This window comes from Zootoca vivipara, chromosome 2 (assembly GCF_963506605.1).
Source record: "Zootoca vivipara chromosome 2, rZooViv1.1, whole genome shotgun sequence".
In the NCBI taxonomy this organism is placed as follows: domain Eukaryota; kingdom Metazoa; phylum Chordata; class Lepidosauria; order Squamata; family Lacertidae; genus Zootoca; species Zootoca vivipara.
Window position 1 is genome coordinate 88,318,202 of NC_083277.1, and position 26,413 is coordinate 88,344,614.

The 26,413-nt window shown below is 39.9% G+C and overlaps 1 protein-coding gene across 1 annotated transcript; it reads left to right on the top strand.

Moving 5' to 3' along the window:
• The first annotated feature begins 213 nt into the window (after window positions 1-213).
• On the top strand, window positions 214-26,413 carry LOC118079899 (myosin-4). Its single transcript, XM_035104620.2, has 39 exons — window positions 214-3,254; window positions 4,845-5,086; window positions 5,216-5,359; window positions 6,702-6,858; window positions 8,118-8,145; window positions 9,026-9,143; window positions 9,230-9,322; window positions 9,459-9,522; window positions 9,615-9,713; window positions 9,816-9,919; window positions 10,009-10,147; window positions 12,680-12,798; window positions 12,888-13,037; window positions 13,784-13,954; window positions 14,357-14,660; window positions 14,815-14,879; window positions 15,201-15,288; window positions 15,371-15,488; window positions 16,067-16,190; window positions 16,275-16,411; window positions 16,586-16,841; window positions 17,497-17,739; window positions 17,853-18,029; window positions 18,115-18,260; window positions 18,365-18,455; window positions 18,544-18,933; window positions 19,647-19,773; window positions 20,344-20,462; window positions 21,040-21,236; window positions 21,994-22,177; window positions 22,262-22,427; window positions 22,746-22,870; window positions 23,224-23,532; window positions 23,626-23,829; window positions 24,233-24,358; window positions 24,450-24,620; window positions 24,715-24,819; window positions 25,311-25,406; window positions 26,139-26,413. Exons 2-39 carry the CDS (start codon window positions 4,883-4,885, stop codon window positions 26,289-26,291), a joined length of 5,811 nt encoding a protein of 1,936 aa, XP_034960511.2. The 5' UTR covers window positions 214-3,254; window positions 4,845-4,882; the 3' UTR covers window positions 26,292-26,413.

Genomic DNA, 26,413 nt, shown 5'->3' on the forward strand with positions numbered 1-26,413 from the left:
TAACTCTTTTCTTCCTATATACATACAAATGGAAGGCTGTCATCACATTGTCCCCACTGAAAGATTTGTAGTGCTGCATGACAATCCTGGATTTTCATGGCCACAGTGGGATAGCGGGTGTGTGTGTGTGTGTGTGATTCGAAACAATGGCAGATATTTGAATAGACGTGGTGGGGTGGGGGAGTGGCAATTTCAAATAATGTCTGAGTACAGTGAGAAGGAAGTTGGGAAAGGCTATGTTGCATTAGCCTATTGGTGTTAGCTTCTGTCTTTCCTACTTTTCCCTGTTAAAGTTGTTTGCTTCGGGTTTTTTCCTTTAAAAAACCCTCAGAATCCTTCTATCCCCGCTTTACTCAAATCTCTGCCATTGTTTAAAACAATAGAATAGAAATTGAAATACATTATTGTCACTGTACCACTTGTTTAAAGTGAGATTAGATGACCCCCCCCCCACAATCTCTCAGTCCTTGTTATACTCTGTATGCTGTCATACGATTTCCCTCTCAGTGTTTCTTTACCCCCTGCTTTACTTAAACATATGCCATTACGGTATTTGAGCACAGCGAGAAAGGTGAGACACTGAAAGGAAAACAATGGCTGTTTTTCTCATATACAGATTTTGATGTTGAATATTTTTCAGTTATTTCCTGTATGTTAGGAATTTTCCAAATATTTGATACAGTATATGTAATATTCCACGATCCGCAGTTCACAAAAAAAAGGTTGCAATTATGACTCAAAATTTAATTCCTTCTTGTCCTTCTGCTGGCAGGTGAAGACTTTCTTATCCTACAGGCTTTTGGGAATGAACTGCTTTTAATGAAAGAGCTGGCGCTATGCTGTTTTACTGGTTTATGGTTAAAAATCTTTTGTTAATAGATTTTTTATATATTTAATTTTATCAATGTCCCGTTGTTTTTTAATGATTGTTTTACTATGTTTTTAGCAGTTCTTGTTTTTATCTGTAAGCCACCTCAAGTCGCCATGTGAAAATGTGGGGTATTTATTTATTTATTTATTTATTATCACCAGCAGCAAGCTGAAAGCCATATGTTTTTGTTTTAAACTGTGAGAGTGGTGTAATATGCAATTCTTGCATTTAGATTTGTTTGGGGATTAAGTGGTTTATTTGTTATGCCTGACCTGTCTGAGGATCAAAGGGGAGGTAAAATTCAATGAATATGTGGTGGTTGTCATACAGGCATTGTTTGTATCTGAGAATTAGGACACTACTTTAGGGATTGCAAATCACAATGGTGAAAGTCAGAAACTTGCTTTGGCTGGCAGTTTCAAGGCATAATCTGGGAGAAAAAGGATGAGCAAATCAAGGTGTGACCTCAGGTTACAAAGGGAACATAGCTAAAATTTTGGCTTTTCATGGGTATGTAGTGCTATCTTTGAATTGTTTCAAAACTATTTTCTCTCATTTTAGTTGACACTGACCAAAAAGGTCTTTCCCAGGGCTTTTTCCAGCCAGAACTTGCCGCCCTCAGGAACGTGCCATTGCCATTATAAGAGAACAAGGCACCTTTTTTCTAGAAAAATAGCACTGGTCAAAGGATTAAGGAACACAAAAGTAAGATAGTGGATTGTGAAGAACTGAGCTGCAACAGGGAAGGAAGAAAAATGTGGAGTGTGGGTCAAATTTGATCAACTATGTAATATACAGCCATGCATCTTGTTTTTCCTTAAATAATTACAAGAATGGGAAAACATTCTTCCTGGGAAAGCACCGTGATTATCTGTCACTCCCACACCATGATCGGTCCTGGGATAGCTCAGTTGATAGAGCATGAGACTCTTAATCTCAAAGTCATGGGATCAAGATGGGCAAAAGATTGGGGGGTTGGACTAGATGAGCCACAGGCTCCCTTCCAACCATATGATTCTATGAAAACTGAGATTAGCCCTCCGAGTTTGGCTAGGAATTTTAGGGAAAGAGTCTTTCACAAGGCTCTTAGCTGTGCGTGCATGATACAGAGTGTGTGTCTCTATTCTGATCATGGTGGAAATGAAAAAGGATCCCTTCATGTGCTCTGCCTTCTCAGTAAGTACTAGGCTCCCCCATGGCTGTAATTATTTAAGAAGAAAAAAGATAGTTAGCAACATGCTATGTTATTTAGCAAATGTCTAGCCTGTGTATGTCTCCTAGCCTTATAAACTGTGTTTTTGCAACTAGATGCTTGCTGGAGCAGCCAAAATGAGAGTACGTACCCCTATACATTTTTAAAGGGAAAAAAGCACTGATTTAATCTACTGTATAACAGTCCAGTATTTCACAGTTAACATTCAATGGTGCTTAACATATATATTTGGTGTCTGGCAAGCAACTGTATTCAGTATCTGACAGCACATGACAGATTATACACAGTGGTGTTTATTTGATGATGTTTGATAGCTCACAGCTTGCAAAATTTTATATTTGATGCTTGCCAAACAACGAGCATATCTGACTAAAGTACTGACATTTCAATACTTCAGATGAAATTGAATTTTCCTAATCCAAATTTGAAAAAAGTAAAATTGGAAAATTTAGCAAATTTCAAATTGCTACAAATATTTATTTCATCTTCACTATGCACTCACCAGCCTTCTCCTCTTCTCCCCTTACCAGTTAAAACATATTTACTGCCATTCATTCTATCATAAACATATGGGTTTCCTTTGAGCAATACGTCGCACTCCCACTGCACCCTAACAGCATCAGATGCATATATTTCTCTCCTCTACCAGAACACAAAGTTGGTATCAGGATCAGACCACAATATATAGGCTGCCACCCACTCTTCCCTCCTCTTGTCAAATTATTTTTAGATTGATTCATGGAGCTGAAAGGTCTAATTATATCTGTTCGTGTCAAATATGAATGGAAATCTTGCTGGGAGTTAAGACTGCCAAAAAGGTTTTGACCGAAGAAAGAAGAGGAGGCTGCTGTGTATGCAAATCACTCCCTATATAAGTAGTCTTGGGACCAGCCTCTCATGTCCTTGCACCAACAGCTTAAAGGTAAGAGTGTGAGAAGCTCGAGTTTAAAAGGAATAGAATCTCACCCTGAATTCTTCACATCCCAGTACATTCCTGCTGCATTTGACACTTCTGAGCACAGATAGCCTGTGTCAATAGGGATTTAAAATCTGCCCATCAGCTGCTACTCTATAATTTATTACTGGACCTTTGATAAAGGATCTATCATTTTTATTTTACAGTATTGGGCAGCTCAACCCTGCTTTACAGTCCACCTGATACCACACAAGGTAAGACACTGATTTATTAATTCCCTGGGGAAAGTCAGATACATGCTAGGAAAGGATCTGCATGTTTTTCAGTGGGTTACTTGCTTCCTCCCAACCTTAATGGACCATGTATAGCTATATCAAAATTTGTTATGAAGCTGCATTCCACTTAGCAGGAGGAAGTCAATTTTAGGGACTGACCTTGAATATACTGATCCTTTTACTAGCCCCTCTAATAGAACATCTGCCTTGGCACAAACCCATGGGTCAAATTCAGAAAGGATGCACTATGGTAGGGAATCACAGTCTGCATCATGCCATGTATGCATAAAGGCCATAGTTTATATGGCTGTATGAATCATTTTGACATGGGGGTTCTACTGTGCAGGAACACCATTCCTGCTGAAAGTTGTATGGTTTCTAATTTAATTGGAAACATAACAGGTAGCAGTGTAGAAGGGCTGTAGCTCAGTTGCAGAGCATCTGCTTTGCATACAGAAGGTCCCAGGTTTGATATCTGACAACTCCAGGTAGGACTGGGAATGTCCCATCTGAAACCCTGGACAATACTGTGGACAATACTGACCTAGATGGACCAACGGTTTGACTTGGTATAAGGCAGCTTCCTAAGTTAATCCTGCTTGACAGAATTTCTTGCTTGTTGGCACACGAAAGGACACAATAATACAGTTCAAGCTACAAACTCCTGCAATTCTAGCATGCAAGTTCCTAACAGAGCAGGCTGAAGTAGCTCAATCTGGATGAGTCTGCAGGGGATGAAATCTAGTATCTGGTGTACATAATCATTTTATAGAGGGATATAGAGTCTTGTAATAAACAGCAGTCTTGTGGCACCTTAGTCTATTATGCACTGAAAAAACAGTAAAGTGTAAGCCACTTGAAACTAAAATGATAGCCTTTGGCTAGTTCTAAATAAGAGACAAAAAGATGAAAATTATTATTTGTATATTTATGAATCACCTTTTGCAACTTAAGACATAAAAGCTAAAATAGTTTTAAAAACAGTACAAAACCAATTGGAGATAGGCATTTAATTCTGTTTTTAATCAGAATAATATTATATTGTAACTCACACTATAAGAAAGAAATCAATAGCCTTGCTCTAATAAGCACAGTCTAGTGACTTTCATCTTCTTCCTTACTGGATACAAAAAAAGAATTTATGTGATAATTTATATTCTATTCTTCAACTGCAATGTCAATTCTTAGGGTCACTTACAAAATATTTAAAATGACCAAAGCAATCAATCAATCAATCAATCAACCAACCAACCAACCAACCAACCAATATGGTAATTTGACCCTGGCAGTTTCTTCAGCTTCTGCACTTTATATAATCCAGTGTAATGGATGACTGAACAAATTCCACAGACCTGAAAATATCTAGATTTCAGGAATCAGAATATATATCGGCAGGTGCCAAGTATATGGTATTCCATATGAAAAGCAGGACCTTGGTTCAAAGTGCCAATGGAGCTGGATGTTGCCTATTCCCTGAAATAAACACAGGATGTAACAGCAAAGGAAAAATTGTATATTGGACGTATGTCTACATTTTCTTTACATGATTCATATTGTTCTTTCCTTCAGTTTTTTGTTTGCTGAGCTGCGTGCTATAAACCGCAGACATGTCTTCAGACGCGGAGATGGCCATCTTCGGGCCAGCTGCCCCCTATCTCCGAAAGCCAGAAAAAGAGAGAATTGAGGCCCAGAACAAGCCCTTTGATGCAAAGAATTCAGTCTTTGTGACAGATAAAAAGGAGTCTTATGTGAAGGCCTCTGTCACAGCCAGGGAAGCAGGGAAGGTCACAGTCAAGACAGAAAAAGGAGAAGTGAGTAGAAGGAATGCATTGTTAAAATTGCCTCACCTCTACTTTTTAAGATGATATAAATTGGCCTTTTGTTTCGTTGGTTGTCTCTCCTATATTTGTTCACCTTCTCTTTAATCCTTTTTCTCCCAGTCTGTAACAGTCAAGGAAGATCAAGTCTTTTCTATGAATCCTCCCAAATATGACAAAATTGAGGACATGGCCATGATGACCCACCTCCATGAACCTGCTGTCCTGTATAACCTCAAAGAGCGTTATGCAGCCTGGATGATCTATGTAAGTATATTCTGAAGTAACATGCCTCTATCTTTTTATGGCGGAACTAGATTTTAATATAGGGGTGAGGAAGTCTGTGGCTCTCCAGATGAGAGTCTAACTCCCAGAAACTCCAGCCAGCATGATCAGTGGACAGTGTGTTGTAATACAGCTTTATCTGGAGGGTCACAGGCAGTTCTGACTTTGGGGCAGAAGGCCAGGGTCCCTTGCAGCAGAATGCCCTCCAAGTGCAGCAGGGCTAGCTTACCACATTTTGAAGTACATGAAGTTATGCACGTTACCATCTAAAGAAGCGACCCCATAAGACCAATGCCTAGAATTAGCTAACTGCACCGCTGGCCACAGGTTTCCTACCCCTGCTTTAAGACCTCCCAAATAGCACTTTCCTCTCTCACAGCACACAACCATGTTAAGTTTCTACCTTGTACAGTATCAGTTAGCCAGTTTGTATTGCTCTTTTGTGGGTAAAGTACCGGTAACTATTAGCTGCCAGATCCTATATTATGTTCCTAGTGTCTTGTATCAATCAAGGACAGGAATGTGGCAAAAGTCTACTAACATATTTGATTCCTTTATCTTTTCTTTTCAATTCTCTCCCCCCTCACTCCCCATGATAAACATCCTGTCCTAAGTATATATCTTCAGCCATGTCCCTGAATATCCTGCTCAGCTCAAAGTTCCTTAGTTTGGGAATTATATACAACTGACCCACAATTTGTACAGGGGTTACATTCCGGGGGGGTTGTGCATAAAACCAAAATTGTGTTTAGCCAAAACAACCCTGAAACTGCCCCCACATTACCATCCCTACCTTTCTGAAGCCAGTGTGCCAAGCATGCCTTGCCCCCCCCCCATGCAAGGCAAAGAGCATCTATGCTCTCCATCTTGCTTACCATGCTCTGAGAGGTCTTGGGTGGCCCCTGCAATATCTTGTCAGAGCCTTTCAGAGCCCGTGTGAGACCTTCCCAGAGCCTGGTAAGCAAATCTGAGCACTTAAATGCTCTTCCCATGCCAGGAAAAACTGGTCCAGGAAGAGCTTTTAAGCAATCCGCATTATGGGCATTTAATCTGTGTGATTTCAGCTCTCCGGTCACCAAGTATGTAAATCTGCAATCACATAAATTAAATTTGTGCAAGTTGTGAGCTAACTGCATTTTATTGGGGATATTAGAGAAATCAACAATAGGCTCCTCTGCTGGCTAGCAAGGCCACTTTTACACCTTAATAACTGTTGATATACTATTGTTGTGCTGTGTTTCGGGTCCATGGACCACAATAAAGCTCTGTGTGTGTGTTACAATAGACAGGATAAAATAAACTAGATATGTTGTTGTTCTTCCAGACCTATTCAGGTCTCTTCTGCGTCACTGTCAATCCATACAAGTGGCTACCAGTGTACAACCCAGAAGTGGTAAATGCCTACAGAGGCAAAAAGCGTCAAGAGGCCCCTCCCCACATCTTCTCCATCTCTGACAATGCCTATCAGTTCATGTTAACTGGTGAGTATAGGGATCTCTTTGAAACATTTTATCAAGAGAAACCTTAATATCTTTCCTAGGAAATGTGGAGGTCTGTTAAGATAGCATATAGAGCAGCATTAGAAAGCTGGCTCAAAACAAATTAAGAAGTTCCCTAATCATGCTAATAGGTAAAGGTAAAGGGACCCCTGACTATTAAGTCCAGACACGAACGACTCTGGGGTTGTGGCACTCATCTCGCTTTACTGGCCGAGGGAGCTGGCGTTTGTCTGCAGACAGCTTCCGGGTCATGTGGCCAGCATGACTAAGCCACTTCTGGTGAACCAGAGCAGTGCACAGAAACGCTGTTTACCTTCCTGCTGGAGCGGTACCTATTTATCTACTTGCACTTTGACGTGCTTTCAAACTGCTAGGTTGGCAGGAGCAGGGACCGAGCAACGGGAGCTCACCCCATCATGGGGATTTGAACCGCTGACCACAGCGCCACCCGCTACATGCTAATACATGTAGTCTAATTCCTGCTCAAAAAGTAATGTTGGCTTATTTTTTCACCAAAAAATTTACAAAATTTAAAAATCAACAATTGTTGACAAGAAGAAAAAATACCAATATTGTTGAAATGTGATTCCATTTTTCAATGGATAAATTGGAATAAAGAATATTCAGTTTGATTCTTAGGAATGAATGGTTTCATATTTTATTTTTACTGGGGAATTAATTCCTTAAACAAAATTCATGAAGAGCTATTTATAATCAGTACACTAATGCATAAATGGCACACACAGTTTTGAGAGTCATTGGGAAAAGCAAAGAATATGCATTCAAATAATGAAAAACTAATTCAGTTTCACATTGCTACAGGTATTTCATCAAGTGGTTTCCACACATTTCCAAGCATACTTTGTAGCCATAGAGAAGCTATATGATACTTCCTAAAAAACAAATAAATCCCACAAGCTGTAAAAGATACAAAAGCTGTAAAAAATACAGAGGAATGTATTTTGTGTGCATTGCCAAATTCTGAACTATTGCTGAGCTCCTTTAGCATCATAGCATATACACAACCTGGGCTTTGCCCTGCATATTTCTTACCTATTATGACCTGCTTGTATGCAAATCACTGCAAGTTCTTTAATAATTACATGCAATGTCATCCTAAGCATGTTTGTTCAGAACCAGGTCCCACTGAGTTTAATGGGACTTTTCCTCAAGTTAGCTCACACTGAACCATAGCTGCACTAAATTAATAACAAGTTCTTTTTTGTTATATATATTTCCAGATCGTGAGAATCAGTCGATCCTGATCACGTAAGTTTATTTCCTTAATGAAATCTATGCTGACTTTGTGATACAGTACAACAGACAATGAAGGAATTGTGTCAAAACTACCTTATCCTACCTGGGAGGAAATATTCAATTACATGTATACTCCTCTTAAATGCTGGTAAAGGAAATCCCCAGTGATCTAGTTTTCTAAAAGTTCTCCTGTTGGATTACACAAAATTTTGATTTTATTTCTATAGAAGAGGGGCATGTATCTGACCCCCTAGTTTCTTAGTAGGATTTGAAGAACATGTTCTGCTTGCTGGCTATTCCTCTCTAATAATATAGGGGGCAGGGTAATAATAGTAATAAGAATTTATTATTTATACCCCACCCATCAGTCTGGGCGGTTCCCAAGAGAATAATAATAATAATCAAACATTAAAAACTTCCCTAAACAGGACTGCCTTCAGATAACTTCTAAAAGTCAGATAGTTGTTTATTTCCTTGACATCTGATGGGAGGGCATTCTACAGGGTGGGTGCCACTATCGAGAAGGCCCTCTGTCTGGTTCCCTGTAGCTTCACTTCTCGCAGTGAGGGAGCCGCCAGAAGGCCCTCGGAGCTGGACCTCAGTGCCTGGGCTGAACATTGGGGGTGGAGACGCTCCTTCAGGTATAATGGGCCGAGGCTGTTTAGGGCTTTAAAGGTCAGCACCAACACTTTGGATTGTGCTCGGAAACGTAGAGGGAGCCAATGTAGGTCTTTCAGGACCGGTGTTATATGGTCTCAGCGGCCCCTTCCTGTCACCAGTCTAGCTGCCGCATTCTGGATTAGTTGTAGTTTCCGAGTCACCTTTAAAGGTAGCCCAACGTAGAGCGCATTGCAGTATCCACATAACACTCTGATATGTGTTTAATCAACAGTGGAGAATCTGGTGCTGGAAAGACTGTGAACACAAAACGTGTCATCCAGTACTTTGCAACAATTGCAGCCACAGGTGACAAGAAAAAGGATGAGCCAGTCGCACAAGGCAAAATGCATGTAAGCTTTTTGCTAGAAAGGATGAAAAGTGCTTTTGATGCAATCATCTCTATATAATTAATCTTACAGTAATACATACATTGCAGGGTACCCTTGAAGATCAAATCATCAGTGCCAACCCCTTGCTGGAGGCTTTTGGAAACGCAAAGACTGTGAGGAATGACAACTCCTCACGTTTTGTAAGTCTTCTGCAGAATCTGAACATAGTAGTTGGCCTTCAATTTTATGGGTGGTGCCTTTCAGCAAATCTGTAGTAATGTATTTGAAGAATCTGCCTCTTAGGATTTGTAATTACATGCCTTTTCCTCTTTAAAGGGTAAATTCATCAGAATCCATTTTGGTGCCACGGGCAAACTGGCTTCTGCTGACATTGAGACATGTAAGGGATAGGATCTTTCTTTCTTTCTCGCTCTCTCACTTGCTTGCTTTCACTCGCTAGTTTCTTATTTGGTTGCTTCTGTTTCGTGCCAGATCTGCTAGAGAAGTCCAGAGTTACGTTCCAGCTGAAAGCTGAAAGAAGCTACCACATCTTTTATCAGATCATGTCCAACAAGAAGCCAGAACTGATTGGTAAGAGGCATCTGTTTTGGTGGCTGCTGCTAAAATCTTGCGTTGATGCTTCATTATTCAATGGATGAAAATAAATCTGTATCATTGCTTCTCCTTATTCAGAGATGCTTCTGATTACTACCAACCCATATGACTTTCACTTTGTGAGCCAGGGTGAGATCACTGTTGCCAGCATAGATGATCAAGAAGAGTTGATGGCTACAGATGTAAGTAGCATGAATAAGTGAGTCTTTAGGCATATCAACTAGAGGTAATATAAAAAATATTCACTTGCACATCTTGATTCAATTGCCAGAGTGCCATTGACATATTGGGCTTCAATTCTGAGGAAAAGACAGCCATTTACAAGCTAACTGGAGCTGTAATGCACTATGGGAACATGAAGTTCAAGCAGAAGCAACGTGAGGAGCAGGCTGAGCCAGATGGCACTGAAGGTATTTACAGAATTTGCAATGGGACTATGAGCAAAAGCCTTCAACCAAAAAAATGCCCTTAATCCTCAGCTGCTCCTAACTTTCACTTGAACAGCTGAAGTCCAATGCATAAGAATGAGAGCCTAAAGTTACAGTCCTATTAACGCTTACCTGTAAGTTTCATTGCATCCCATAAGGATTAATTTTGAGTAGACATGTCTAGCTTTATAATAATAATAATAATAATTTATTATTTATACCCCGCCCATCTGGCCGGGTTCCCCCAGCCACTCTATTTTATATTAATTTATATTATACTATTTTATATTAATTTTCTTGTCTAAGTCAAGCCAGAAAATGTTTGAAAGTCGATATAATCTAGAAATTTGAAAAACAATGATGGAATTTTGGTTGCCATAGTCCCACCAAAGCTATCCCAACTAATCTCTTAGCCACATTATGGTGACAAACATAGGAGTCAACTCTTAGGGGCTGAGGTCCCTTTGCGCCCTCCCATAAATTATTTGAGGGGGCTGTACACAACAAAAAAAATAATGGACATTGCCATCAAATGGTGTGTGCATGATGCTTTTGTGATCAATTATGCAGGGCGGTGCTTACCCATCCCCATCCCAATATTTGACTCAAGTTGGCACCTCTAGTGACAAACATGTAGTTATAGCTGATTAATTTATTATTATTTTAATTTATTAAATTGGTATACTGCGCTTCATCCAAGGATCACAGGATGGTTCACAGCATAGAAATACAAAGTGAGAACACAAAACTCACAATAAAACAAAAACAAACCAATAACTCTTTTCTCACAAACACATTCAAAAGGGCATATAATGTTAATCAGCCAAAGGCCTGCTTATAGAGAAACACTTTTGCCAGGCACCTAAAGATATGCACCAGGCAAGCCTCTCCATTCCACAAATGGGGAGCCATTGCAGAAAGGCCTGTTCTGGACCTCTCATGGAGAAGGCACACAAAGAAGGGCCTCAGATGATGATTGCAGAGTCCAGATCAGTTCATTATGGGGAAAGGCAGTCCTTGAGGTATTGCGGTCCTGAGTCATTTAAGGCTTTATAGGTCAAAACCAGGACTTTGAATTGAACCAGCCACTGCAGACAGGCCAAGATCAGTATAACAAACAACAACAACAACAATTTTATTGTTTATATCCCGCCCATCTGGCTGGGTTTCCCCAGCCACTCTGGGCGGCTTCCAGCAAAATATAAAAAATAATAAAATGTCAGACATTAAAAACTTCCCTGAACAAGGCTGCCTTCAGATGTTTCCTAAACCGTGTTTCCTAAATCTCCCTGACATTTAATGGGAGGGCTTTCCACAGGGAGGGCACCACTGCTGAGAAGGCCCTCTGCCACCTTGCTCAAACCACCTTGCTGCAGTGAACAGCCTAACGGCCAAATTCTGTACCAGCTGAAGTTTCTAAACCATCTTCAAAGGCAGCTCTACATATAACACATTCCAGTAATCTAACCTAGAGATTACCAGAGTGTAGATGACAGAAGTTATCCCTGCCCAGGTAGGGATGCAGCTGGTCCACCAGCCAAAGCTGATGGAATGCACTCTGCACCACTAAGGCCACCTGAGCTTCAAACAGCAAAGGATCCAAAACTATCCCCAAGCTACATACCTACTCCTTTAGAGGGAGGGTAACCCCATCAAGAGCAGACAAACGCCCATCCATCTTGCAAGGAGACATTTATAACCTCCCTAGTCTGGCCAGCTGTCCCCTCTCTGCTATTTTTTATCAGCCAAGAGGGGCTGATAAACCACAGGCTCATCCTTAATCACCAGTAAAAGACTAAATTTAATTTGTTGCTTTGTTGTGGAATTTTTGCTATATGAAAGAATGGTGTAGTTAAAAAGTAAGCATGGATTTCTGGTAGATCTTGTAAGTAAAAACCATAATCCAGACATCCCCAAACTTCGGCCCTCCAGATGTTTTGGACTACAATTCCCATCTTCCCTGACCCTGGTCCTGTTAGCTAGGGATCATGGGAGTTGTAGGCCAAAACATCTGGAGGGCCACAGTTTGGGGATGCCTGCCATAATCCTATTCTCAGATGTAAGCATTGGTGAGTTTAATGGGGCTTAGTCCAAGGTACAGAAAAGGTGGTTTTATTTTTTGAAAATCTGAATGAACATGCCCAATTTGATATCGTATGTTTTAAATAAATCTGGATTTAAATTCTGGTCTTCAGTAAAAGGTCAATTAGTTTACATACCAGGTATGTAATTCCTGAAGCTGGAGATGGCAGAATGTAGTTATGTAATAGTAGTTTCCATGTCATACACCAGGAAGTTAATTTGTGTTCAGAGAGGCAGACCTATTATTGCTTCTAATCACTGAAAAGTCAGGGGAAAGTATTTTACTACTCTGCTTCTATTTGTATTCCTAGTAAGATTTGTAGTATTTCTAGCAGGAGTATTTCTATACAAGCTGTGTTGTTTATTCATACATTCATCCAATGTAGAAAATATTATATATTGGGCTCATAAACCTCTTATATCTGTGTTCAGTTGCTGACAAGGCTGCGTACCTCATGAATCTCAATTCAGCAGATCTGCTGAAAGCTCTGTGCTACCCCCGAGTCAAAGTTGGCAATGAGTTTGTCACCAAAGGCCAAACGGTCCAGCAGGTAATGATCTGCAGTACAAAACTCATGGTTGATGGACTCCACTTTGTTGCTCCACTTATATGCTGACTGTTGTCATTCCATTCTTATAGGTGTACAACAATGTTGGTGCTCTGGCTAAGGCTGTCTTTGAGAAGATGTTCTTGTGGATGGTCATTCGTATCAACCAGCAGCTGGATACCAAGCAGTCTAGGCAGCACTTCATAGGAGTGTTGGACATTGCTGGCTTTGAGATCTTTGATGTAAGGAAACAGGGCCTTGAAGGAGCAGTGTGAGAACAGAGATGTGGTGATTCTGATAGCACAGTAACACCTTTAAGCAATTAAAGAGTGTAGTTCAATAATGTTCTCAATGCAAAGGCAATGAAGGAGTGAAATTGTTTCCAAGCTGATAACTGGAGAGGATGCCAGATGCAGAAATATCTGGCACTGATAAGGAATTGCAGATATGATTTGGTATGAAGAGCATGATTCACAAATACAAAGAATCTCTGGAGCGAGACAGAGTGTAAGCAATGTATCTGAAAGCACAGGAAGCAGTGAATTTGGGCTCAACAAAGGAGAAAATAATGAGTAGACCTGATATGACTTTACTGTCAAGAAGAACTGTCAAAAACCATTAATAATTGCAGAAACCTGAAAAGATGTAAGGTTTTTAATATTAACCATTAGAAAACTAGAATGAAGAACACTGCTAAACATGTGGTCTCTTATAGGATATATTTGCATTGTCTAGTTCACAGAAGTCCCTCTGACCCCATTAATATTACTTCTATTTATAGCATTTTTCTTCATCTGCTAGGTTAGTATATTTAATCCAAGTTAATGTCTAATGAGTGGAAATCTTTCAATCAGGTTATGGGTAGCTTAGGTAGACATGCAGGTGGAAAATAAGCATATGGGTGGAAAATATCACAAAGTATCTAGAATTAAAAGTGGGTCGCACTGAGTTGTACTCTTTAGAATAAATGTACTCTTTCCCCCACTAGTACAACAGCCTGGAGCAGCTCTGCATCAACTTCACCAATGAGAAACTGCAACAGTTTTTCAACCATCACATGTTTGTGCTGGAGCAAGAGGAGTACAAGAAAGAAGGAATCGATTGGGAGTTCATTGACTTTGGGATGGACCTGGCTGCCTGCATTGAACTCATTGAGAAGGTCTCTTAAAAATAATTTGTTTACAACATGTGTAACTGCAAACAATCCCTGTTTTAGCAAGGTGCTTAAGCTTATGCTTAATTATAAAAATGAATAGCTCCATAATAATAACAGAAATTGTGATGATGCTTTTGTCTAAACTTCATGTAGAGCTATGTCATTTTACTAAATGTGCACTATGAAGAGTTCAATTTTACTGTGAAATACTAATTACCGGTACATTAGTTGGTTAGAGTGTGGCACTGATAACACCAATGTTACAGGTTCAATCCCCATATGGAACAGTTGCATAGCCCTACATTGCTGGGGGTTGGACTAGATGATCCTCAGGGTCCCTTCCAACTCCACAATTCTGTGAATTTAATTTAGTAATTTTACTTTTACTCTCCTTGTTCTCTCCAGCCAATGGGCATTTTCTCCATCCTAGAAGAAGAGTGCATGTTCCCCAAGGCAACAGACACATCTTTCAAGAACAAGCTCTATGAACAGCATCTCGGCAAGTGCAAGAACTTTGAAAAGCCCAAACCTGGCAAAGGCAAGGCTGAGGCCCACTTCGCCCTGGTCCATTATGCTGGCACTGTGGACTACAACATCAGTGGGTGGCTGGACAAGAACAAGGACCCCTTGAATGAAAGTGTAATTCAGCTCTACCAGAAATCATCTATGAAGACACTGGCTTTGCTATTTGCTGACCGCCCTGCAGAAGGTAATTCCTGCTGCACTTTCCAATTGGCTCATCAACATAACTCATAATTAGCAACTTAAGAACATGGTTGCTTTAAATTCTAATGGTATATGTTTATGTAATTCATTGAAGGATTTTAATTTCATTCATGTATTTTATAATTTTTATGTTTTAGAGGGCGCCAAGAAAGGTGGCAAGAAGAAGGGTTCCTCTTTCCAGACTGTATCTGCTCTCTTTAGGGTAAGCACAACTTCTATTTGTGAAATGGGGAATAAACTTGCTTTAAATCAATAAATCTTTTTCCTAGCTTATATTATGATTTGTCGAATCACAACAAAATCTGAGAGGGGAAAAAACATAAAAGTAATGATACAGAGATCAATATGTTCAAAATACATTGCCTAGAAAGAGTATATTTATATATCAATATCTATATATCTATAGTTATATCTTCAGCAGCTTCCAATGTCAGAGGTGGGCTGTGTCTCAGTTTAAAATTTGGCTTGTTCTTGTGTATTAATCATCAACATGCAGGTAAAACAAATATTTCTGACCTCATAGGAGAATTTAAACAAGCTGATGAGCAATTTGAAGAGTACCCACCCTCATTTTGTGCGCTGTCTCATTCCCAATGAAACTAAAACACCTGGTAAGACATTTTAGTATACACTCTTTGAAAGAGAAGCAAATTCTACCCTGTAGTACTAATCCATACTTTAATGTTCTCTAAGGTGCCATGGAGCATGAACTTGTATTGCATCAACTGAGGTGTAATGGAGTGCTGGAAGGTATCAGAATTTGCAGAAAGGGATTCCCTAGCAGGATCATTTACGGTGATTTTAAACAGAGGTCTGTATATTCCATACTATTTTACTATTATGCTTCTCAGTTCTTTGAAAATACATTTTCAGTACAATGCAGTGTAATCCAAAGCACTAAGAAATATGTCCCACTAAAGCCAAAGTGAGTGTAGTTAGCATTTCAGCCATAGTACGTATTAAACATTTAAGAATTCTGAGAATCAACTAAGAATTCACTGATGGATTATTAGTGTATGTTTATATTGAATGTGGTTGAGAGAACTGGGATGAAATAATAAAAAAGGTATATCAGGGACACACTGTGTACTCCCTTAATAGCTGTGTACCTCCAGACAGCAATGGAATTTCTTATATTGCATCGGCTTGCAGCAGCATAGGTAATTAGAGAAGCTGAAAGGCGATCTGCAGTAAGATCATGTTACTAAGAAGTCTGTTTTCAAATGTTCATCATGTTTAGGAAAGTTTCCCTAGACATAAGATTTACTTGACAGCCAAATTCAGTTTTTAGTCTCTCATATATTATTCTGTAACAAAAACAATTGTGGAAGTTAGTGCCAACTATCATAATACTTTGGCAAAATAAAAACTATAAGCTTTTCTCAACAGATACAGGATATTGAATGCAAGTGCCGTCCCAGAGGGACAGTTCATGGATAGCAAGAAAGCTTCTGAGAAGCTTCTCGGTTCTATCGATATTGACCATACCCAATATAAATTTGGGCACACAAAGGTAAAATTATTTTTCATTACAAGACTGTAACATTTGAGTTTGTTGAGGTAGTGACCAATACTTTGTAATATTTTCTTTTCCCAGGTGTTCTTCAAAGCTGGCCTTTTGGGTACTCTAGAGGAGATGAGAGATGATAAGTTGGCACAGCTGATTACACGCACCCAAGCTGTTTGCCGTGGTTACCTGATGAGAGTGGAGTTCAAGAAAATGATGGAAAGGAGGTAGAGTTTCATAGTCTGTAACAGGACTCATTATCAAACTGGCAATGAGTTCAGTTTGATAATGAGTCCATCGGCACTATACAGTGATCATGCAGGTTTAATACAGATTAAACAAAGTTGAAAACAAATTTTATTTTGGAATCATCCTTAAGATTTAGTTTGCTTTCTTTACAGAGAGTCTGTCTTCACTATTCAGTACAATGTCCGCTCATTCATGAACGTGAAGACCTGGGCTTGGATGAAGTTGTACTTTAAGATCAAACCTCTGCTGAAGAGTGCTGAGTCAGAGAAGGAGATGGCCAACATGAAAGAAGAGTTTGAGAAAACTAAAGAAGACCTTGCCAAATCAGAGGCCAAACGGAAGGAGCTGGAAGAAAAAATGGTGTCTCTGATGCAAGAGAAGAATGACTTACAGCTCCAAGTCCAATCTGTAAGCATCACTAATAACATTAAATGTTTCAGTCCTAGTGACTCAAGGCCTGTCAGATATAGATTGGATACAAGAATTCAAAAAGTGCTGAGAATATTTGGAGCGAATAAAACTTATTTTAAAAGATAATTATAGATATCAAGTATACAATAAAGTGCAGGAACAAGGAAAAAGAGAAGAAAAACCCTCAGCTCCACCTCTTCATTTGTATTCATTACTTTTATCCCACATTCCCTTCCTTTGCTTGATAACTCTTGTTTCCACACATGTCTCTGTTCACTTCCTCCTTCAACCCACTGTTCAGTTTCTCCCCTCCCTCCATCCCTTGCTCATGTCTCCACTAGCCGCCTTTTCTCTATCTTCCCTATGCTCAATTTCAATGCACACTTCATTACCTTCTTCCCTTTTCAATGCCCCCCCCCCTTTTCTGGTCTGTTAGCAAAGGCCAATCTTCCAAAAGTCAGAAACAGATAAAGTTTCCTCCCTGCCCCCTCCCACCCACACAGTTGCATATCAATGTGCAGATTGTCCTTGAATCCCTGATAAAGGAATTTTATCAAACTTTTGCTTATGTGGTGTATGTCTCAACTAAAAACCTACTTCTTAATTAAACAAGACGAGAGAGATGCATTAAAAATATGTTTTCAACCTATAGGAATCTGATGGCTTGGCAGATGCTGAGGAGAGATGTGACCAGCTGATCAAAACCAAAATTCAGCTGGAAGCTAAAATTAAGGAGCTGACTGAACGGGCAGAGGATGAAGAGGAAATGAATGCTGAGCTGACAGCCAAAAAGAGAAAACTGGAAGATGAATGCTCAGAGCTGAAGAAAGACATTGATGATCTTGAGTTAACACTGGCCAAGGTGGAAAAGGAGAAGCATGCCACAGAAAACAAGGTAATGATCACAATGTGCTCAGATCTGCAACAAATAGTCAGAATGTAGTACAGTACAGTATTGTCATTGCAGGGTAGAATGATACATTGAATCTGTTTGTTCATTTCTAAAAGGTGAAAAATCTCACTGAAGAGATGGCAGTCTTGGATGAGAACATTGCCAAATTGACCAAGGAAAAGAAAGCCCTCCAAGAAGCCCATCAACAGACCTTGGATGACCTGCAGGCAGAGGAGGACAAAGTCAATACTCTGAGCAAAGCAAAGACCAAGTTGGAGCAGCAAGTGGACGATGTAAGCACCATTACATGCAGAAGAATAGCTGTGGGGTGAAGGTAGTATTAGAGTGACAAAGTCTTTGTCCCCTCTTTGTCTTTAGCTTGAAGGGTCCCTGGAGCAAGAAAAGAAACTTCGCATGGACCTGGAAAGATCCAAGAGGAAGCTTGAAGGTGATCTGAAGCTGGCCCAGGAATCCACAATGGATTTGGAGAATGATAAGCAGCAGCTGGATGAAAAGCTTAAGAAGTAAGTATGGTTTACTGTCTAGAAGACCTTTTGGGAGCTCTTTATGGCACCCAGCCATCTTAGAACTTGAATCAAAAATAATAATTGTGCTTTGTTATGAAAAGGAAAGACTTTGAAATCAGCCAGCTACAAAGCAAAATTGAAGATGAGCAGGCCTTGGGCTCCCAGCTTCAGAAGAAGATAAAGGAGTTACAGGCAAGTCAAGCACATATTGACTCCATCATATGAAAATTAGTTCATCAGGGAAGACTCTGAGTGTTAATGGCTGCTTCTCTTTCTCTAGGCCCGTATTGAGGAACTGGAGGAGGAGATTGAGGCTGAGCGTGCATCTCGGGCCAAAGCAGAGAAGCAGCGGTCTGATCTCTCCAGAGAACTTGAAGAGATCAGTGAGCGTCTGGAGGAAGCTGGTGGGGCAACCGCAGCTCAGATTGAGATGAACAAGAAACGTGAGGCAGAATTCCAGAAAATGCGCAGGGACCTTGAAGAGGCCACTCTGCAACATGAAGCCACATCAGCTGCTCTCCGCAAGAAGCATGCAGACAGTGCAGCTGAACTTGGGGAACAAATTGATAACCTGCAGCGTGTGAAACAGAAGCTAGAGAAGGAGAAGAGTGAGCTGAAGATGGAGATTGATGACCTTGCCAGTAATATGGAATCTGTCTCTAAATCTAAGGTATTGTACTTCAGTGCATTAGGGAAGGGATGCAAGAACCACTGCATCATCTCATAAGCATTTGACAAATGGTTTTCTAAGAGCTAAGCTGCTAGAACATCTCTAAACCTGACCTTAGGCTAAAGTTGAAGCAGAGTCAGATTGTATGGCATAAGCAAATGAAGCAGCACTAAAAACATGTTCTTGATGCCAAGAATTACTTGTTTAGGTACACTATATATGAAAAATGGACAATATTTTTAATGATTACACTGTAAAAGGTCTGCTCCTAAGTGTACAATATTGAATTGCTGCTGGGTAGTCAATGTAATTGTTTGATGAATTAATTAGGTGCTTATATATTTTATCACCAATAAAGAATATACAGGTAAACACATTCCTCCACTGTTTCATGAAATTATGTTTGTGTTCAAAGATTGCCTATAAGAATCTGACTTGAGGAAGGCAATCAAATTATAGATTTCAGCAGTTATTGGATTTTAGCTCTTTGCAAAGTTTCTAATTTCCATGTCAAATTGTGCCAAACTTCAGAATTTGGTTTAAATGTATGTTGTCATTTACTTAGGCTGCAATGAACCTTACATTTGCATAAATACAAATTTATAAAATATTATCTGTATTGTTTTCATAGTTTTAATTTCTTTGTAGAGAATGTTCTTACTAATATATCAGTTTGAAGACTATTTCAATGTATTTCCAATTGCCCATTTCAGTCAACTCTTGAGAAATTATCCCGCTCCTTGGAAGATCAGCTGAGTGAGGTTAAAGCAAAGGAGGAAGAGCACCAGCGCACAATTAATGACCTGACTGCTCAAAGAGCACGTCTGCAGACAGAAGGAGGTAAGGCACACGATTGGTTAGAAATTAGACACTGTAACACATTATATACACTGTGAAAGTTGTTTGTAAATTCTCCTAAGAAATGTAACTTGCAGCCGATTTTAACATCAAAAGATCACAACATTGAAAATGTGAAGAATAACGTTATTCAACACTAAGTTACTTGGTTAATGTATCAGGGTTGTGATTCCAAAGTCAAAGAGTGGCACTTGCTCTCTAAGCAAGTGCTCTCAGCCCAATGTACAGTCTCTTCTACATTCAGATCATTCCACTTTTTTGTAAAGTTCTAAACTAAGGAAACTTTTCACTTCTGCATCTGTGGTGCAAGCTCTCCTGATTTGTGTGCTTGTGATATCACAGCAGGAAGAAAGGTGAAAGTGTATGCTCTTCTCAATTAGTATTTGAGGAGTGTGTGGTTTATGTGGCATTATGTTTAACCTCAGATATGACTGTATAGATAATTTTATTATTTTTATACTCCCAGTTGTTCCCATTCTTCTTGAGTACAGTTTATTCAGTCAACTTTATTTCAGCCCTATTAAATACTCTATTCTTTTTTGCTCTTCTCAGGTGAATTTGCTCGCCAAGTAGAAGAAAAAGATGCTTTGATTTCCCAACTTTCAAGAGGCAAGCAAGGCTTTACTCAACAGGTTGAAGAACTGAAGAGGCAACTTGAAGAAGAAACAAAGGTGGGCATTATGACTAGATCTAGTAAATGGATTTTCAGTGCTGTGTTGCAAATCCCACATGCTGCTGCAAAGGGCTAAAGTGTTATGGAAACATATTAGAAATTTTATTCTTTTTGCTTAAAAATTATGCTGCCTTTTATCCTCCGCCTTTTATCCTTTGATTTGCTCAAAGCAGTTTACAGTTCAAAAGCAACCATAAAAGCAACAATAATCCAACCATCAAAACACAAATTAACAAACTAAAAACAGCAATATTGTACAGACAAAACCATATGTAATGAACTGATATTTGAGCTGTACAGCAATGTCATGGGAATAAACCACACCCACCCACCAAAATTACTTAGACTATGGATGGGGATTCTGTGTTCCTCCTGGTGTTGTTGGAGTCCCATCATCCCTGAGCGTTGGTCATACTGGTTGAGGCGATGGGAGCTGGGAGTCCATGGGTTTCCCATCTCAGATTGCAGTCCTAAACACACTTGCCAGGCAGAAAGACCCACGGAACTCAGGACACTTAACTTCACCCCAAAAAAGATCAAGGCAAATCACTTAACAAATATTTTAATTTATCCAGGCTAAGAATGCATTGGCCCATGCCTTGCAATCTGCTCGTCACGACTGTGACTTGCTCAGGGAACAATTTGAAGAGGAACAGGAAGCAAAGGCTGAGCTGCAACGTGCCATGTCCAAGGCAAACAGTGAGGTTGCCCAATGGAGAACCAAATACGAGACTGATGCAATCCAGCGCACTGAAGAACTAGAAGAGGCCAAGTATGTTGGGGAGATTGAGATAAAAAGTGTTATTCTGCTACACATTAGTTAGGACACCTGGGGAACTGCTACAAAACGTTGCAATATTTTTGACCAGGAATCAAAAAAATTGCACCTCTCCATTCTCACTTGGAGTGGTTAAGAGACTGCTTGCTTGTCCACATGCTCCTTGGGCCGCTCCTCTGCTGCTGTGGGCTGTCACAGCAGCCCTGCTGGCCCGTTCCCCAATCAGCCAGTGGCACTATTAGAAGTGTGAGCAAAGAAGTGGAGCACTCAGAGGGGAGAGAGAGTGGGTGAGAATTGCAGGAGGAAGAAAAAGGGAGAGGGGTGCACATCGATCCAGCTCCTTGCCATGGGTACAAGATCACCTGGGTATGCCTCTGTTCTCATTCAGGAAGTCTCTTTCCTGCCAGCCAATCAGTGAGTGTTTGGAGGCTTCTAGGCTGCCAAAGTAGCACTCACTTCTTCACCTATCAGCCAGCCCATTTCATTCCTACACAACACCCAGGTTTTCCCACTGATTCAGGGTTCTGTGGGTACTTAGCATTCAAAGTCCTCACTGGGCTGTTTTGGGGGTTCTCCCACCAGTTCTCCCCAAATGCTTTTTATATTTTCGGATACCTTGGGGTTCCCTCCTTCTACCCCTCTATGATGTCTGTAACAGAAGTTATGCAATGCCTATGGTAGGATAATAGACCTTCCTGATTACCCAAGCAGATTCATGCAATTTACTACTGACTTTTTTATCTTCTTCAAGGAAAAAGCTTGCCCAGCGCCTGCAGGATGCTGAAGAGCACGTAGAAGCTGTGAACTCCAAATGTGCTTCCCTTGAGAAGACAAAGCAAAGGCTACAGAATGAAGTGGAGGACCTAATGATTGATGTGGAAAGGTCCAATTCAGCCTGTGCAGCTCTAGATAAGAAGCAGAAGAACTTTGATAAGGTATTCTTGGCCTTTTTTAAATGAACATATTGCAGTTCTCAGGTCTAATGAATTCATTGCTTATTTCTTGGTGGTGTTTTGCAGATTTTAGCAGACTGGAAACAGAAATTTGAAGAAGCCCAGTCTGAACTGGAAGCTTCCCAGAAGGAATCTCGCTCTCTCAGCACAGAGCTCTTTAAGATGAAGAATGCTTATGAGGAATCCTTGGATCACTTGGAAACCTTGAAGCGTGAGAACAAGAATCTCCAACGTAAGTTCATAATTGTATTCTAAGAAGTGAGTTTAGAATACTATAGGCCCAAAACCGAGAAGCTATGTCTTACTTCCAGCTGAATCATATAAAGTCAAACATTCCTTCTCCCCAATTCCAGGACAGACCGTGGTGTCCATAAGGTCATGGACGTGCGTGCAGAACTAACTAATCTATTCCACAAGGATGAGCTGGGATTAAAAAATAAAGCACTTTACCCCCACCCCGCCCCAATGCTGTTTATCACCATCCATATTACATCAACTAGACTATTCATCTATTTCATCTATTTCTCTTTACTTTGTGTAAAACCAATAGAGGAGATTTCTGATCTCACGGAACAGATCGCTGAGGGAGGAAAGGCTATCCATGAATTGGAGAAAGTGAAGAAGCAGATTGAGCAAGAGAAATCTGAACTGCAGGCTTCTCTAGAGGAAGCTGAGGTACATATATATATCATTCTTCTTAGAGAAAACAGGATAAAAGTACTGTATTTTTCTGTGTATAAGACTAGGTTTCCCCGTAAAAAATAATGTCAAAAATTAGGGGGCGTCTTATACATGGGGGCATCTTATGGACGAAAAAATACGGTATCTTGTTCTATGATTAAAAATAGTTAAAGAATTACTAACAGTGTTAACAGAATCGTGATGGACACTTCTGTTTTGCTGTTGACTGGAGGAAAGAATGCACAAAATATTTCCTTTTAAAGATGATGTCTAATGCATTTTAATAAAATGGAGAGGGGGGCACTTATTTTAGTCTACTAATAGCTAATATAAATGGCTTTCTTAAGGCCTCACTGGAACATGAAGAAGGCAAAATCCTCCGCATCCAACTTGAGCTCAACCAAGTGAAGTCTGACATTGACAGGAGAATTGCAGAGAAAGATGAAGAAATCGATCAGCTGAAGAGGAATCACCTGAGAGTTGTGGAGTCCATGCAGAGCACACTAGATGCTGAAGTCAGGAGCCGGAATGATGCCCTGAGAGTAAAGAAGAAGATGGAGGGAGATCTGAATGAAATGGAAATCCAGCTGAGCCATGCCAACCGCCAAGCTGCTGAGGCATTAAAGAACCTCAGGAACACACAAGGGCAGCTTAAGGTATCTACAGTACAATGCCACACAGTTGAAAGTTAAATCCTGGAATTTCCATGTTGTTAAGGACTTTGTATCTCACAATAATTTGTTTGATAGGATACACAACTGCACTTGGATGATGCTGTTCGGAGCCAGGAAGATCTGAAGGAGCAGGTGGCTATGGTTGAGCGCAGAGCTAATCTTATGCAGGCTGAGATTGAGGAGCTCCGTGCAGCTCTGGAACAGACAGAGAGAGGCAGGAAAGTGGCTGAACAGGAGCTTCTGGATGCCAGTGAGCGTGTGCAACTTCTTCACACACAGGTAAGCTTCTAATATGTAACGTGCCCCACCTTTCATTAACCAGTAGAGAAGAGCAGGCTGTTTATCTTGCGGAATGTTCTCTTCCATCCCGCTCCACCTTTAGCCATATTACTTGAAGGAAACAAAGCTATGCCTAAATAATCTTTGCTTGCTCTTATGCAAAACATTTATGGATATGATTATTTAGCTTATTTCTCTATTATTCAATTCAATGGTATGCATACTATAAAATTTCCATCTCGTTTGAAACTCTGGGGATTTGGGAATAGGAAATCCCAGGAAACTATTTGAGGCAGAGCTTCATTGAGTTCATTTCTGAGTAGATGCCATTGTTTCCTGCCTTTTAAAAATTCTGTCTTAGCTGTTTTAAGACAATTTTTCAAATATGTTTTCCCCCAAACAGAATACCAGCTTGATCAACACCAAGAAGAAGCTGGAAACAGACATTGCACAAATCCAAGGTGAAGTGGAAGAGACTATTCAAGAAGCCCGCAATGCAGAAGACAAGGCCAAGAAGGCCATCACTGATGTGAGTTGGAGGGAGTTCCCTTATAAAATCGGAACCTGTATACACTTTGTATGGTGGATTTCTTGAACTGGTTTGGCATCTTTATTAATAGGCAGCCATGATGGCTGAGGAACTCAAGAAGGAACAGGACACCAGTGCCCACCTGGAGAGGATGAAGAAGAACTTGGAGCAGACCGTAAAGGACCTGCAACACCGTCTTGATGAGGCAGAACAGCTGGCAATGAAGGGTGGCAAGAAGCAGCTCCAGAAACTGGAGCACAGAGTGTGTATTCCTTATATATCTGTAGTCTTTATACATTCTGAACATAAAGAATGCAATGGAATGCAAATTCTCCCTTCTTCTGTGCCTTCCTCAGGTACGTGAGCTGGAAGCTGAAGTTGAGAACGAGCAGAAGCGTGGTGCTGATGCTATCAAGGGTGTGCGCAAATATGAGAGACGTGTCAAGGAGCTGACCTACCAGGTGAGGGTGATAAGTGTTTTTTTCAATAATACAGTGAAAGAAATGCTACTGAAGTTATTGAGCACTCAAACTGGAAATGTTTAATAGCAGTGAAATAGAGTGAGAGAAATTCTTTTCAAAAATATTTTCGTCCTCAAAGGTTTGTAATGGGGTAAATTACATGAACGCTTTATTTCCCCCTGTTACAATATAAGCAACTCCATCGCTCAATAACCCTTCTGTGCAAGCCAACATAAACATGTCACCGTATTCCCATGCCCTGATATCCCCAACCAACCAAGAATACAGCCAATGTACAGCCCCCCTGCCCAAAAAAACATTAATAGCTATTCATTTCCTCTTATCAAGCCCTTAACCACTCTAATACATGGAATGCTCTCCCACAACACATAGTGCAAGTTTTACTCTAGAAAAATATATTATTTAAGAAAATCAAACCAAGGAATGAATTTTAAATTATAAAAACTCACTTGTTTCTTCCATTTCCTCAGTCTGAGGAAGATCGGAAGAATGTTCTGAGGCTTCAGGATCTGGTGGACAAACTGCAAATGAAAGTGAAAGCTTATAAGAGACAATCTGAAGAAGCTGTAAGTATTGCACTGAAGATGGAACAATGGTTACATTTCAAATAAATCTGATTATATTTACTATAATGAGTTTCATTAAAATGCCTGTGGGCCAAAGTCCTAAATAGTGGCACATTATCCGATACTACAAATAAGGAAAGCAAGAATCAAAAGGAAAATGTGAGATGGAAGTACTAATTAAGTAATGAACACAAGAATATTGCATAACACAAATATGGAGAATATCATTTTAAAAAATGAGTTGTAATAATAGAGTGGATAATTATACTTTTTGTGTATCTGTCATATTTTTAATTGGGAGTCTAGACTAGATTTCTCATAATTTTTTCCTTGACAGGCAGAAAATTATGAACTGAACATTTTCTCAGCATGGAGAAAACTATACGTTGAATCCAGACTTAATTAAACTGAGTGGACCCATAGTAATAAATGAAACTTAAATTAGTCATGACTAACAAGCCTCTACAACATTTCAATGGCATGACAGTCTTGCTAGCCTGGTTTATATTTTAGCACTTGCTAGGATTACAGTATAGGGATAATGATGATGATGATGATAATAATAATAATGGCTGGGTTTCCATAAACTGGCACCCACAAACTCATAACAATACTTAAATCACATAATGAAGAATCAAGACATTAGCATCCTGCTCCCAACCACCTTGTTATGGTTGAAATAAAATGGAAGTTGAATTTTTAATACTATTGTTTTCATAATTTAATTCTCAGGAGGAACAATCCAACCTCAACCTTTCCAAATTCCGCAAGATTCAGCATGAGCTGGAAGAAGCTGAAGAGAGGGCTGACATTGCAGAGTCACAGGTCAACAAACTGCGGGTGAAAACCCGTGATGCTGGAAAGGCAGTCAAAAGCGAAGAATAAGCATGTATAGAAACTTCAAGGTGATTGAAGAAACACACAAAATGTGAAGCTCTTCATCACTTTGATGTGTAATTATTGTTTGTTCTGTCCTCAGTGTCTAGGAAATAAAGACTGTAGAAACC